Source organism: Lathyrus oleraceus, chromosome 5 (genome assembly GCF_024323335.1).
Source record: "Lathyrus oleraceus cultivar Zhongwan6 chromosome 5, CAAS_Psat_ZW6_1.0, whole genome shotgun sequence".
NCBI lineage: Eukaryota > Viridiplantae > Streptophyta > Magnoliopsida > Fabales > Fabaceae > Lathyrus > Lathyrus oleraceus.
In genome coordinates this window covers 575582703-575597754 of record NC_066583.1, presented here as the reverse complement: position 1 = coordinate 575597754, position 15052 = coordinate 575582703, and the positions used below count along the sequence as shown (strand labels likewise).

The 15052-nt window shown below is 31.3% G+C and overlaps 2 protein-coding genes across 2 annotated transcripts; one reads left to right on the top strand and one right to left on the bottom strand.

The window, feature by feature from the left end:
- Positions 1-7711: 7711 nt before the first annotated feature.
- LOC127082165 (transcription factor GTE3, chloroplastic-like) lies at positions 7712-8590 on the bottom strand. Its single transcript, XM_051022390.1, has one exon. The coding sequence runs from the start codon at positions 8588-8590 to the stop codon at positions 7712-7714; it is 879 nt and encodes a 292-aa protein (XP_050878347.1).
- Positions 8591-13631: 5041 nt separating this feature from the next.
- On the top strand, positions 13632-14510 carry LOC127082164 (transcription factor GTE3, chloroplastic-like). The gene has a single exon (XM_051022389.1). The coding sequence runs from the start codon at positions 13632-13634 to the stop codon at positions 14508-14510; it is 879 nt and encodes a 292-aa protein (XP_050878346.1).
- Positions 14511-15052: the final 542 nt, after the last annotated feature.

The following is a 15052-nucleotide window of genomic DNA, read 5'->3' as shown; positions in this document are numbered from 1 at the left end:
TAACTTGCCAACCATACATGGGAATTTCAAGTTCTTGGACTTTTTGGAAAGGTGAGAGCAAGATCTACAACTTTCATGTTGAACAAATTTTCATTTGGAGCTTTCTTGGACATGTAATTTTGAGGTCAAAAACTTTCCATTTTTGGAAACCTCCATTACAAGTCACTTTCTATTTTTGGCAATTTTTTTTCTGACTTTATTTTCTTCATTCTTGAGCTTTGACATGTCAAATAACACTTGTTTCAACATGAATGAAGTGTATCCAACTCTCTCCCACCTCCAAATCCATAAAATTAAGCACAGTTGACCACAGTTGACTTTTTCAACCGATAGATGAATTTGGCAATGCATTGATCAATCTGAGCCCCAATCTTCTGATGAAATGGCCCAAGGGTGAAACCCTAGCCTCAATAATCTCAATAAAACCATGGGATGATCCCCATATACATCATAGACCCCATCTCCTAGCCATGCCCTGATTGGCCCAATGCAACTGATTAGGGTTGACCAGTGGTCAAAACCCTAATCTCAAGAAATCTGATCCCACACTTGATGATGTCAAACCATGATAATGATGATGCATCATTTCAAACAAGATGAAGACCAATATCTTTTAAGAATCATGAAACCCTAATTTGGACCTCCACATCCTCAGATGATTGCTGACCAGTCCAATGAAACCCTAGCTTGCACTTTGACTTCCTCATCTTCTGACCAAGACTTGAGAGAATGACTTGCACCATGTAACCACATGATATGCAATATGCAATTCCTAATGACCTAACAATGATATGTAATATGTTATGCTAGTCCCAAGAGAGGAGGGCAAATTCTGAGGTGTTACACCTACCCTTAGAGAGTGACAAAGAAGGATCCAAGAGAGACAAACCTTGAGAAATTCATCACAGTGTTCAAAAAGATAGATAGCAATATGCCTTTCTTTGAAGCACTCGAGCAAATGCCCATGTACAAAATATTCATGAAAGAGGTAATCATTGAAAAGAGACCAATAGAAGATGGGTTGGTAGCCTTTAATGAAAAGCGTAGTGAAATATCACCAGGTAGGAGAATCCCAAGCAAGCAGAAGGATCCTGGAGAGGTCACAATCCCATGCACTATAAAAGACATATCTTTTAAGAAGGTACTAATTGATTCTAGAGCCAGTGTGAGTCTAATGCCATTTTCAATCTACCAAAGGCTTGGTCTTGGAAATGTATGTGATACAAGGACAAATATGAAGTTTGCATATCACTCCATAAAGAATGCATATGGGATAGCGGAAGACATATTGGTGACAATAGAGAAATTTAGTTTTCCCGTTGGTTTTGTGATCATAGACATACCTGAGGATGAAGTGACACCAATCATTCTTGGTCGACCATTCATGCGGACAAGTCGATGCAATTTCGACATAGACCACAGTACACTAACTTTAAAAGTTTATGATGATGAAATAACCTTGAATGTTCTTGAAATTAGGAAGCTATAGGTGGAAAAACAAAATCACTATGAAGTAGGCATGATCAGGACAGATGTGAAAGGCCAAAGTGACATGCCAACATCAGAAAAAAGACTCAAGAAGGCCATCTCAACTGCTTTCACCTCCATGAGCAACCCCGAGTGAAAAAACTCCTATTTCCATTCCAAAAGCCATGATAAAGAAGAGAAAGCAATATTGAGGTAAGGATGTGGAAGTTGGAAAGGACTTGTGGCACAAAGGAACCCATACATCTGAAAAAGACGGTTTCTTAGTTATGGAAAAGAAGTGCAACAAGGTGCGGAAGCTGAAGTACCCCCCATAACAGAGGGAGTAAGGCATCAAGCTAATGACAATAAAAGAGCGCTGCTTGGGAGGCAACCCAAGGAAAGTATTCGTAAATTTTAGTTTTAGTTTCAGTTTTATATTAATTTTTTTGTTTTGTTTGCTTTAAGTGGTTCATTTTATGATTGTTTACTTCCATCTAGTAATATGGTAATTGTAGCTTTAGTGGTTGTGTGAAAAGTAACCAAACTGAAGGAATGCGTGTCCTCTATGCAAGTTAACTCGCCAAAATATTTTTTATATACTTCTAAATGATATGATTGGTTTGATTGAGTTGCATTAAAAGTTGAGTATGTTTATTAAAACTCATTGAGAATCCACATCGAGCAAGAGGTACTGTGGAGGTTGTCAGCTCTACCCCAAACACAATGTACATCATAAGAGAGCACTCAAGTATGTTTTTATCATTCAGAACTTGCGTATGTTCTTTTCTGATTTCGGGTGCATGATTACATACGCTAAGGCACATTTTTTCTACCCCTGAGCCTTTCTAGCCATCCTTTTATTATTATCCATTGTTAACCCCATTTGAGCCTTTAACCATTTGTTTGTTTGAAAATCCACATAATATTAACCCATGGCTCAAACATTCCCCCGCCATGTTCATGGTATTTTTGTGAGTTATCATATCCATGTTCATTCTAAGTTTGAGGTTGCTATTGGAATAACAACCTTTAAGTTTGGGGTAGCTGTGAAGCTTCAGTACAAATGAAGGCACCCGATGATTGAAAAAAAATAAGAGAAGAAAAAGAAAAGATGAAAATTTGAAAACTCAAAGAACCATAGAAAAATAATCATCAGGGCACTTGAAAGAAGGAGAAGTCAACGGATATTGAAATAAAGACAAATCCTAAAGGACGATTGCGAGAAATAGTTCCAGCACTAATCCATCAGAATAAACATAGTGAAGATAACGATTTTATTGACTCTGAACCTTAGCCTACTTTTCCAAAATCATACCACTTTAACCATAGCCCAGTTACAATCATAAAGACCTGAAATAGTGTGGGTGTCGTGCACCTTGATTTAAAAGAGAATTTATTCAAGTCTATGGTATGGTATTGTGTACTATGAAGTTTGAGTGTAGAACACATTAACACCTAAGATATTTGGTGAGTGTGAATTGAGCTGACAGGTGAAGAAGTACTTTCAAGTGAAGATGTGGTCAATTATTTGACCTCGGTAATCTAGCAAAAACCAAAGGCATCAACAAATGAGGGTCATGAAAGATCTTAGAGGTATGGTGGCATATGAAAGGTGTTCTTTCAATTGGGAGTGACATGAGTTCTTTGTCCTTAAAGTTGCTTGAGGACAAGAGACAAGCTAAGTTTGGGGTTGTGATTAGTCACCATTTATGCTATAATTATAATCATGTTAACAGGTGAAAGTAGGCGAGTTAGTTGTATTTTGTATACAGTTTAAGTGGTTTTTACACCTTCTTTTACCGTTAGCATCATTTAATCTTTTCACCGTGTTTATTAAGTTTGTTTCCATTTTCCTCATTTTATGCTTGGGTTATGTGTTATTAGTTTCTTTCAGGTTCAAATAGATATTCAAGTACAATCGGATGTAGAAGCTAAGGAGAATCGCAATGAATTATAGAAGTTTCCCACGCTTCAGTAGGCCTGCTACGACCACCTGTAACACCTGCTATAGGCCGTAGAAGAGAGGTCTAAATAGATCAAAAGTCCATCCAAAACAGAGGCCCACTAAGGCCACCCGTAGCACCTGCTACGCACCGTAATGGAAGGTTTGGAACAAAGGCCAGATATTACAGAAACAGTGTCCTGTTACGGCCGCCCGTAGCACCTGCTATTAGCCGTAGCACCTGCTACAGGCCGTAGTAGAGAGGCATGGACATGATCATCAGAGACAGTAGCCTGCTACGGCCACCTATAGCACCGACTACGGGCCGTAGCATGCATGCGTGCAAAAAACCCCATTTTGTCTTTTCTTTTGTCAATCTTAAATGAAGGGCATTTTGGTCAAATGGAAAGCTGATGTTATTGACTTTTGTGGATCTGTTTGAGGAGAGAGGAATACTTTTCTATTAAAGGGGAGTTTTTCAGACAAGAAAGGACACTTTTTTTAAGAGGAAAAATCGCATGATTCAGAATTGGCGAAATCAAGGTTTTGGGGGAGACGAGATTTTCATGAGCAGAAGCAACTGAAGGTCAAGTTTCATATGAATACTTGTAATATCTACATTTTATATTTTTATTTGCTTGAATACTATGAGTAGCTAAATCCCCCAATACTAGGGGGTGTCCCTAACTTGAATCTGTAATGACTTTGAGTTTATATTTGCAATAACAATATTGTTTTTCGTAATTAACTTATTCTCGTGATGTCATTAACACTTTCTCTTTCGAAATACTTGAGATTTTTATATGATTATTAATTAGGTTGGATCACCTTTGATAATGCTTTCATGATATTATTCTATAGTAGATATTACCTAGGACTAGGGATACCCTGTAGAAATAAAATTGTTCTTGAAATAATAATACTTAATTTCACCGGTTAATTTCTATGGACATAGAGATTAGGTATGAATGATTAAAGATTTTCTCACTAAGGCATTAGGAGAAAACATCCTTAAGAATTGGTACTAATTAATTGATATTTATTATTGAAATAGTGACTCAGAGTTGTTACAGGGAAAAATCACACACATTCCCTAACATATTACTCTCGTATCTTTCAAATCCATTCTCTGCACTATTTATTTTAATTGTAATTATTTTTATATATTCGCACCAAAAATACCCAACCTTAGTTTTTATTTAATTGAACAACAATTGGAACTCAATATTTTCAAACAATCCTTGAGATCAACATTCAGGGAACTTTCCTCATTATTACTACAAAGGAAAAATAGTACACTTGCTATTTTTCTGATCACCTTCAACGACTAGGGTATTGTCATTTGTGAATCTCACCTTGTTCTTCATTGAGGGGCTTATATTGACAACCCAATCTTTCCTTTCAGTCATATTTGATGAGCAACCTGAATCCAAGTACTATTGGTCCTTACATATTTCATCCTCTTTCATTGTGACCATTAGCAACATCTCTTCTTCTTCGTGTCTTACAATCCTTGCATCATTTTCTTGATTATTTATTTTGTTTTCAGGATAAACACTAGTGTAGTAACCATACTTCTCGAAATTGAAATGCTGAATGTGGATCTTGTCAGGTTTCCTTCCACCATCTTTTCCTCTACCTGCAACACCACCTATGTGGTTGCCTTGGTTTGAGGGTCTTCTCTAGTTTGACGAATTTTGTTCTTTTTGATGACTTCTGCCATTTAAGTTGTTGTAACCACCTCTACCTTTGTCACCATTCCAACTTCCTTTGTCTTTCTTATCTTTTGTTGATTGTGCATGTAGAGCAACATCACCTTTCGACTTGCTTGCTGGTCTTTCAACCATTATTCGTTCATGAGGTTCAAGTGTCCTTTGAAGCTTTTCTTTTGTCACGGTTAACAAATATTTCGACTCTTTTATGGCTACTACCACATGATCGAATTTTGGAGCCAATGACCTTAAGATCTTTGCAGCAACTGATCTTGATGTCAACACTTCTCCACACATCTTTATTTGATTCACCAATTTCGTAACCCTAGTGAAAAAATAAGCCACACTTTCAGTTTCTTCCATATGAAGCAACTCATACGTTCTTTTGTTAGTCTGTAGCCTCACCTTTTTAACCTTCTCAACACCTCTAAACGATTTATCCACGATATCCCATGTTTCCTTCGATGATTATGGATCACCAACTTTCTCAAAGTTGTCTGGATAAACGCATTGATAAATTATAAAGAGAACTTTATAATCTTTCTTCGTCAAATCTTTATGTGCAACCTTTTGTTCATCTGTTTCTTCTTCGCTAATTGGTGATACTTCATTCTTCATAAGATCCCATATGTCTTGATAGCAGAAGACAACCTTCATCTGCTTGCATCAATTATCATTAATTCTTACCATTCAAGATTGGAAGATTTGCTAGAAAATGCTCGTTCGAATGAGAAGTCATTGTTATATACTTCTCAAGAATCGCAATCAGTGTTCTAGATATAAGATGTTGGAAATCCCTCTTTACAAAATGAGATTTAATCACTTTCCTTGATTGATTCACGATTCTTGTTCCCCACTCTTCACTCGAGTGATTCAGCCACTCCTTGGTTGCATGATGATTCACGTGCACAATGATTTGAGAAGAAAAGAAATATGTGAAAGTGAATTGAGGAACAAAAGAGAAATTAGGATTTTAGAAAAAAAGGGAAGAAGATGAATCAAATTCTGCAGAATTTCTCTTTGCTTTCAACTAAAAAATTTATTCAACTTTTCTTCACCCTTACAACAATTGGATACCTCTCTGAGATTGCTTACTTCTCTAAATAACTAAATAACACCTAGTTCATGTATTTATCTCAATGTCAAATCCATCATATCCAACTATTAGAAACTCTATTCGACTACATTCAAACTAACATTTACAAATACAAAGAATTACATATTTGATATTAATGATAGGTTGAAGTACCATTTGTGCTTCTCTTTTAATACAGCGTTGCTTATAAAAAAGTTCGGTGGATTCTCTATAAATTTAACTTAATTTTGATGAGTAGTTAATTTTACAAAAGTTGTATGTTTTATAAAACTAGCACGTGTTCTCATAATTTTGACAAAACCAACTGTGACACCAAACATATCTCTTTCTCTTTCTTTCTGTTTTAAATATAAGCACTTATTTGATAAAAAGTTTGTCTCTAAATGTAAATCTCTTTTCAAATTACTACTATATACATTTACCATTTTTATATAATCTTTAAATGTATATAAAAAAGTAAAAAATGTTGGAAATAAGACTACATATAAATGGAATAGGATATCTTTAGGTGGACAAGAAATATTGTGGTTGTCTAAATTATGACTTGTAAAATATTTATATACACGGTTACATTATAGCTTAAATGCAATTTCTATTATTTAAAATATATACGTTTTAACTTCTTTATTTAATTTTTTCAAAATAAAGTTTTAATTTAATTTTTGTTCTCCACATCATTTTAGAGTCAATTTTTTTAAGGTGAATAAATATAATATGACATGTTAATAAATTGAAACAAATCCTTTTATTAATTTGTAGTTTCATTAATCTTATAATTAATCAATTTTATGCAATTTTTTTTGTTGTTTATTTGATTTCACAAACATCTAAAAGTTTGAGACTAGGGAAACCAAACATCAATTTGTAATTTTTTTTTTTATTATTTGATTTTCATTAAATTTATTAATTTGTGATTAGTTTGATTTTATAAGTAATTTTAAATTAAATTTAGGTATAACCTAATTTTTTGAAATGTGACTAGGGACTATTTTAAGTAGCTACTAGCTTGGCTCTTTTACTCTGATAACTACTTCAATAATATTTTTTAAAATTGAAGTATTTACTTTAAAATTAGCTTTAAATACATTAATTATTTAAATTGTATTCTGATGGAAACTATTAAGAGAAGGATCCCTTTGATACTTGTCACAATCAGAAGAGAAAAAAAAAGGAAGAAAATAATTCTCTTGCAACGAAATTTCTGTTTTAATAAAACATGTTAAGGCTTTCAATAGTAGTTTGAGATTATAAAAAGATATGTAACCAATATTGAAATTGTGTAAGACTAATGTGACTGAGTTATATTAATGTTCCTCATTTAGCAATTACATAAATGATACAGTTTCTAAGCAATGAATAAAGTATCTTGATTTCACTGTAAGGTTATGTAGAATTTACATAAAAGACTAATTGACCATATATACTACATATTCATTGACAATAACTTGACAGATTTGAGAACAATTTCTATAAGAACACAACATGTTGCACTCTTTAGTATCTCTTGTGAGTGTTGCTTCTTTTTGTATCCTCAAGTTCCCACATATTCTTCAATGACTTCCATTTGTGTTCAAAAGTGTCACTAAACTTTTTTGCAATTTGGTAAATATGATTCCTTGGAGGATACGTTACCATTGCATTAGAGAACACAAGCCTCATGTCGCTAGCAAACTCATCCTCTGTTGCATACAACCTCATTTTTCTCTCTATTTCCTTCAAACCTATTGCCTTTAGCTTACACTTATTAGACTTTGCTATTTTTGGAGGATCTTTCAAATCCCAACCATCTCTGTCTACCAACATCCTCTTCAATATCAACCAACATTGCCTCCTCTTAACACACTCCATCGCTTTCTTCAACCCACATTCTTCACCTCTTATCACAGAATCCTTCATGTTATCCTTTGATTGAGACAAAGGTGTTGTTTTGGAAAGTTGGTTCTTGATCATCTTCTTGTCTTCAACAACATTGTCATTATCCTTTGGTTGAGACAAAGGTATTGTGTTGGAAACTTGGTTCTTGATGATCTTCTTGTTTTCAACAACATTGCCATTATTCTTTGGTTGAGACAAAGCTGTTGATTTGGTTTGATAATTTGAATCAACCCAATAACAGGATATGATTGGTTTTACAGAATCTTGAATCTTCCTTCTCTTGTTTTCATCTGTGGCACAAGAATCTGAATCGCGTTTTCTTGAACCAGGAGGATAACTGAGCTTGATGATAAGTCTTTTACGAGGTTGTGTGTTCGAAGGGTTAGTGTTGGGTGTTGTTGAGGAAGAAGGTTTGGTGTTATGTTGCATGGATGTAGTTAAGGGAGAAGGGTTTATGTTCGATGCTTCTAAGGAAGAAGGTTTGGTGTTGTCGGACATGGATGTTGTTAAGGAAGAACAAGGGTTTGTGTTGGATCCTGTAAATGTGAAGTCTTGATTTTAGGGAGATATATCATTAATAACACAATTTTAAATATTCAATCTTATTTATTTTGTTTTATTTTACTCGTTTTTAATTTTAGTATCTAACTAATAAGTTATCTCAAAAGATATTAATTGTAACAAACTTTCTATTTCATACTTAAAAAAAAAATTATAAATAACAAAAATTTGAAATCTTTTAAAAACTTATTTTTAATTTTTTTATAACAAACAAGACTTAACATCATTTAGAAAAGTAGTTTTTAATTACTGTTCAATCTTTAAACAACAATATAAAAATATTCATTGTTTTATTATTTTTGTACATAAATAATGATCTGTGTGAAAACATAAATAATTTTATTAAACAAATCACAATAATGAATTAAACATAGAAAACCAAAGTGACTAAACACTACATACCAATTTCATCATAAGGTGAGGGCAAGAGTTCTGGTGAATTTTCAAACACATTGTTTCGAGACATTGCAAGTCGAATTTGAAAAGAGAAGAAAGTTTCTTTGTTTATAAAATTCTACAACTTCAAACTAAAAGAATCTTGATTTATATAGAGATATAACACAAGATATAATATCTTGGTTGATATAAAAATAATTAATGATTAATAATAGATCCACTTAAATCAAATCAATTAGTTTAAGTAATGAAGATAATGTTGATTTTATTTTTATTTTCTAAAATATCTCAACAAACTAATATTTACTTTCATCTTATCTAATTAATATTTTGCTTATTTTTTTAATTTTAAATTTAATGAAATTTATAATTTTATTTCAGCTCACTTTTAGAAAAAAAAACATGTTATTTTTAATTTAAAAATAATAATTTATATTTTATTTGTAATGTACACGAGTCACTCAATATTTCTTAGTTTTCCTTTTACCAAACTATTTTTGACCTACAATAAATATCTCAACAAACTATGCATATATACTTTTATTTTATCCATGAAATATTTTACATAACTTTTTAATAATTTTACTTTTTAACTTTAGCAAAATAATTTAGCCTTTTTTAAAGGCCAAGTTCCACACCCAGTTATTTTTATCTAACAAATTTTATATATCTACTTTGATTTTATCCTATAAATAAATTTTTCTAAATTTTTAACAAACACGGTTTTAATTAATTCATAGTCATTTATTTTCAAAGATATAGTTCTTAGACTTAAAACAAACACCCTCTTATCAGGAGAATGATTTCATTTTAAAAGGATTGTGACTATTACTATTATATTGTAATAAAGCTAATGCTTAAAAATGTATATTAATTATATTAATTGTTTAGGTGATAACGATTACATTTGAACTTAAATATTAGTTAAACAATTTAATTATTTATTAATAATAAAAATTGTATAAATTCAAATTTTATTAAACTAAGCTTTGAACATAAATAATGATCTCTTTTGAACCTTAGAAAATTCATTTCCCTCCACTAAGCTAAGAAATAAGATTTAAACTAAAAATTAATTTTATATTTTTGTACATTATTTTATAAATAATTTTTTTTCTTCATATTTTAATAAAAATATAAAAAATAATTGTTGGTAAATTAAGTCAAATATATTTGTTTCAAACCCTAAATTGGAGGAAAATATTCGAATGGGGCCTATAAGTTATTTCAACCCGAAGTTGGCTTTAGGGTTTCATCAGTTACTTAATTGTTTTTCTAATTTTGATTTTGATTTCACTTTAGGCAAGGAGAAAAATCTATGGTATATCTTCATCCATCTTCTTATTGATTGAGTGATTGAATTAATTGGGCTTTATGGTATATTACGTTGGCATCTAGATTCGCAAACAGAGGTGAAAGATGGTGTGCAATGTTAGTGTCAGATCAAATATTCAGTGAATGTTGTATGAAAGTGATGAAAGAGGAAAGTATCAAAGCTAGCACACACGCAGTTACAGTCTTTGACCGTCGTAGGCAAAATTTCAGTGTACAGGAAACAATGGATCTCAATAAGGGGATGCCAAATTTATCCTATGCTGTCAAACTAAACAGAAGTTGGTGCGACTGTGGAAAGTTCTAGACCTTCCGTATTCCTTGCTCCCATGCCATTGTGGCATGCGTGCATACTCACCAAGATGCTTATATCCATCTATCTGATGTTCACAAGGCCATTACCATTATGAATGTGTATAAAAAAGCTTCTCAGTACTACCAATGGGGGAATACTAGCCTCCATATGAAGGTGACATAGTTTGGCACAACAATGAGATGCGAAGAAAGAAAAAAGGACGGTCAAACAATACACGTATTAGAACAGAAATGGATACGACTGATAAAATGATAAGATTACGTAGTATATGTCATCAACCCGGACACAATAAGAACAAATGTCCCAATCTAGGAGCAACATCTGCATCATAATTTAGTAGCTCCTTTCAATTTTTGTATCCTTGATTTTTTATATATCATTATCTTTTTGTTACAACAAGGTTAATAACTAACATCACTACAACATAAGAAAACTTAAAACAAAACATTTTTAACTGATTACAATAATCAAACTTATGTCATCTCGTCCAAACATCATTTCCCTAGCATCCTTATCAGTTTTTACTCGCATCCAACCAAATATATTATCGAATCTCTCAATACGTCTTATTTTTTCTCCTTCTGATATTTTTCCATCTAACCAACGAACCAACTCCCTCTTCAGTTGATCGAAACTACAAATGTTCCAGAAGAGCATCAACATCGGAGGCTTGTCTCTCGAATAAATCACTTTTCCATAGCGGCGGCGAACACCAAACATGTTTGCAATATGACGAAATGAGATGTGGAAAAATGAATCAGACAACACCTCTATTTATGAAGAAAAAAATTGTACATTACACTGAAGCACCAAACCAATTGGCGCCTCCTCTCAATTAGTGTACCTGGGCACCAATTGGATTGGCAGCACCATGTGCCGTAGCCAATCCAATTGGCGCCCCCTCTTAAAAATTAAGGATAAACGTCAATTGGTCTGGCGCCCATGCCTTAAGTATTTTGTTTTAGAATTGGGGTAGATTGAGATTTTTTTTTTTAAATTGAATTATTTTAGAATTTTTTTTAAAATATGGGATATTTTAGTAAAAAATTTACATTTAGGCCCCATTCGAATATTTTTCTACCCTTGTGTGGAAATTTAATTTGTATCCCAATTAATTCAATCACTCAATCAATAAGAAGATGGATGAAGATATACCATAGATTTTTCTCCTTGCCTAAAGTGAAATCAAAATCAAAATTAGAAAAACAATTAAGTAACTGATGAAACCCTAAAGCCAACTTCGGGTTGAAATAACTTATAGGCCCCATTCGAATATTTTCCTCCAATTTAGGGTTTGAAACAAATATATTTGACTTAATTTACCAACAATTATTTTTTATATTTTTATTAAAATATGAAGAAAAAAAATTATTTATAAAATAATGTACAAAAATATAAAATTAATTTTTAGTTTAAATCTTATTTCTTAGCTTAGTGGAGGGAAATGAATTTTCTAAGGTTCAAAAGAGATCATTATTTATGTTCAAAGCTTAGTTTAATAAAATTTGAATTTATACAATTTTTATTATTAATAAATAATTAAATTGTTTAACTAATATTTAAGTTCAAATGTAATCGTTATCACCTAAACAATTAATATAATTAATATACATTTTTAAGCATTAGCTTTATTACAATATAATAGTAATAGTCACAATCCTTTTAAAATGAAATCATTCTCCTGATAAGAGGGTGTTTGTTTTAAGTCTAAGAACTATATCTTTGAAAATAAATGACTATGAATTAATTAAAACCGTGTTTGTTAAAAATTTAGAAAAATTTATTTATAGGATAAAATCAAAGTAGATATATAAAATTTGTTAGATAAAAATAACTGGGTGTGGAACTTGGCCTTTAAAAAAGGCTAAATTATTTTGCTAAAGTTAAAAAGTAAAATTATTAAAAAGTTATGTAAAATATTTCATGGATAAAATAAAAGTATATATGCATAGTTTGTTGAGATATTTATTGTAGGTCAAAAATAGTTTGGTAAAAGGAAAACTAAGAAATATTGAGTGACTCGTGTACATTACAAATAAAATATAAATTATTATTTTAAATTAAAAATAACATGTTTTTTTTTCTAAAAGTGAGCTGAAATAAAATTATAAATTTCATTAAATTTAAAATTAAAAAAATAAGCAAAATATTAATTAGATAAGATGAAAGTAAATATTAGTTTGTTGAGATATTTTAGAAAATAAAAATAAAATCAACATTATCTTCATTACTTAAACTAATTGATTTGATTTAAGTGGATTTATTATTAATCATTAATTATTTTTATATCAACCAAGATATTATATCTTGTGTTATATCTCTATATAAATCAAGATTCTTTTAGTTTGAAGTTGTAGAATTTTATAAACAAAGAAACTTTCTTCTCTTTTCAAATTCGACTTGCAATGTCTCGAAACAATGTGTTTGAAAATTCACCAGAACTCTTGCCCTCACCTTATGATGAAATTGGTATGTAGTGTTTAGTCACTTTGGTTTTCTATGTTTAATTCATTATTGTGATTTGTTTAATAAAATTATTTATGTTTTCACACAGATCATTATTTATGTACAAAAATAATAAAATAATGAATATTTTTATATTGTTGTTTAAAGATTGAACAGTAATTAAAAACTACTTTTCTAAATGATGTTAAGTCTTGTTTGTTATAAAAAAATTAAAAATAAGTTTTTAAAAGATTTCAAATTTTTGTTATTTATAATTTTTTTTTTAAGTATGAAATAGAAAGTTTGTTACAATTAATATCTTTTGAGATAACTTATTAGTTAGATACTAAAATTAAAAACGATTAAAATAAAACAAAATAAATAAGATTGAATATTTAAAATTGTGTTATTAATGATATATCTCCCTAAAATCAAGACTTCACATTTACAGGATCCAACACAAACCCTTGTTCTTCCTTAACAACATCCATGTCCGACAACACCAAACCTTCTTCCTTAGAAGCATCGAACACAAACCCTTCTTCCTTAACTACATCCATGCAACATAACACCAAACCTTCTTCCTCAACAACACCCAATACTAACCCTTCGAACACACAACCTCGTAAAAGACTTATCATCAAGCTCAGTTATCCTCCTGGTTCAAGAAAACGCGATTCAGATTCTTGTGCCACAGATGAAAACAAGAGAAAGAAGATTCAAGATTCTGTAAAACCAATCATATCCTGTTATTGGGTTGATTCAAATTATCAAACCAAATCAACAGCTTTGTCTCAACCAAAGAATAATGGCAATGTTGTTGAAAACAAGAAGATCATCAAGAACCAAGTTTCCAACACAATACCTTTGTCTCAACCAAAGGATAATGACAATGTTGTTGAAGACAAGAAGATGATCAAGAACCAACTTTCCAAAACAACACCTTTGTCTCAACCAAAGGATAACATGAAGGATTCTGTGATAAGAGGTGAAGAATGTGGGTTGAAGAAAGTGATGGAGTGTGTTAAGAGGAGGCAATGTTGGTTGATATTGAAGAGGATGTTGGTAGACAGAGATGGTTGGGATTTGAAAGATCCTCCAAAAATAGCAAAGTCTAATAAGTGTAAGATAAAGGCAATAGGTTTGAAGGAAATAGAGAGAAAAATGAGGTTGTATGCAACAGAGGATGAGTTTGCTAGCGACATGAGGCTTGTGTTCTCTAATGCAATGGTAACGTATCCTCCAAGGAATCATATTTACCAAATTGCAAAAAAGTTTAGTGACACTTTTGAACACAAATGGAAGTCATTGAAGAATATGTGGGAACTTGAGGATACAAAAAGAAGCAACACTCACAAGAGATACTAAAGAGTGCAACATGTTGTGTTCTTATAGAAATTGTTCTCAAGTTATAAACTGTTAGCACCAATGTGTTTTCAAATCTGTCAAGTTATTGTCAATGAATATGTAGTATATATGGTCAATTAGTCTTTTATGTAAATTCTACATAACCTTACAGTGAAATCAAGATACTTTATTCATTGTTTAGAAACTGTATCATTTATGTAATTGCTAAATGAGGAACATTAATATAACTCAGTCACATTAGTCTTACACAATTTCAATATTGGTTACATATCTTTTTATAATCTCAAACTACTATTGAAAGCCTTAACATGTTTTATTAAAACAGAAATTTCGTTGCAAGAGAATTATTTTCTTCCTTTTTTTTTCTCTTCTGATTGTGACAAGTATCAAAGGAATCCTTCTCTTAATAGTTTCCATCAGAATAAAATTTAAATAATTAATGTATTTAAAGCTAATTTTAAAGTAAATACTTCAATTTTAAAAAATATTATTGAAGTAGTTATCAGAGTAAAAGAGCCAAGCTAGTAGCTACTTAAAATAGT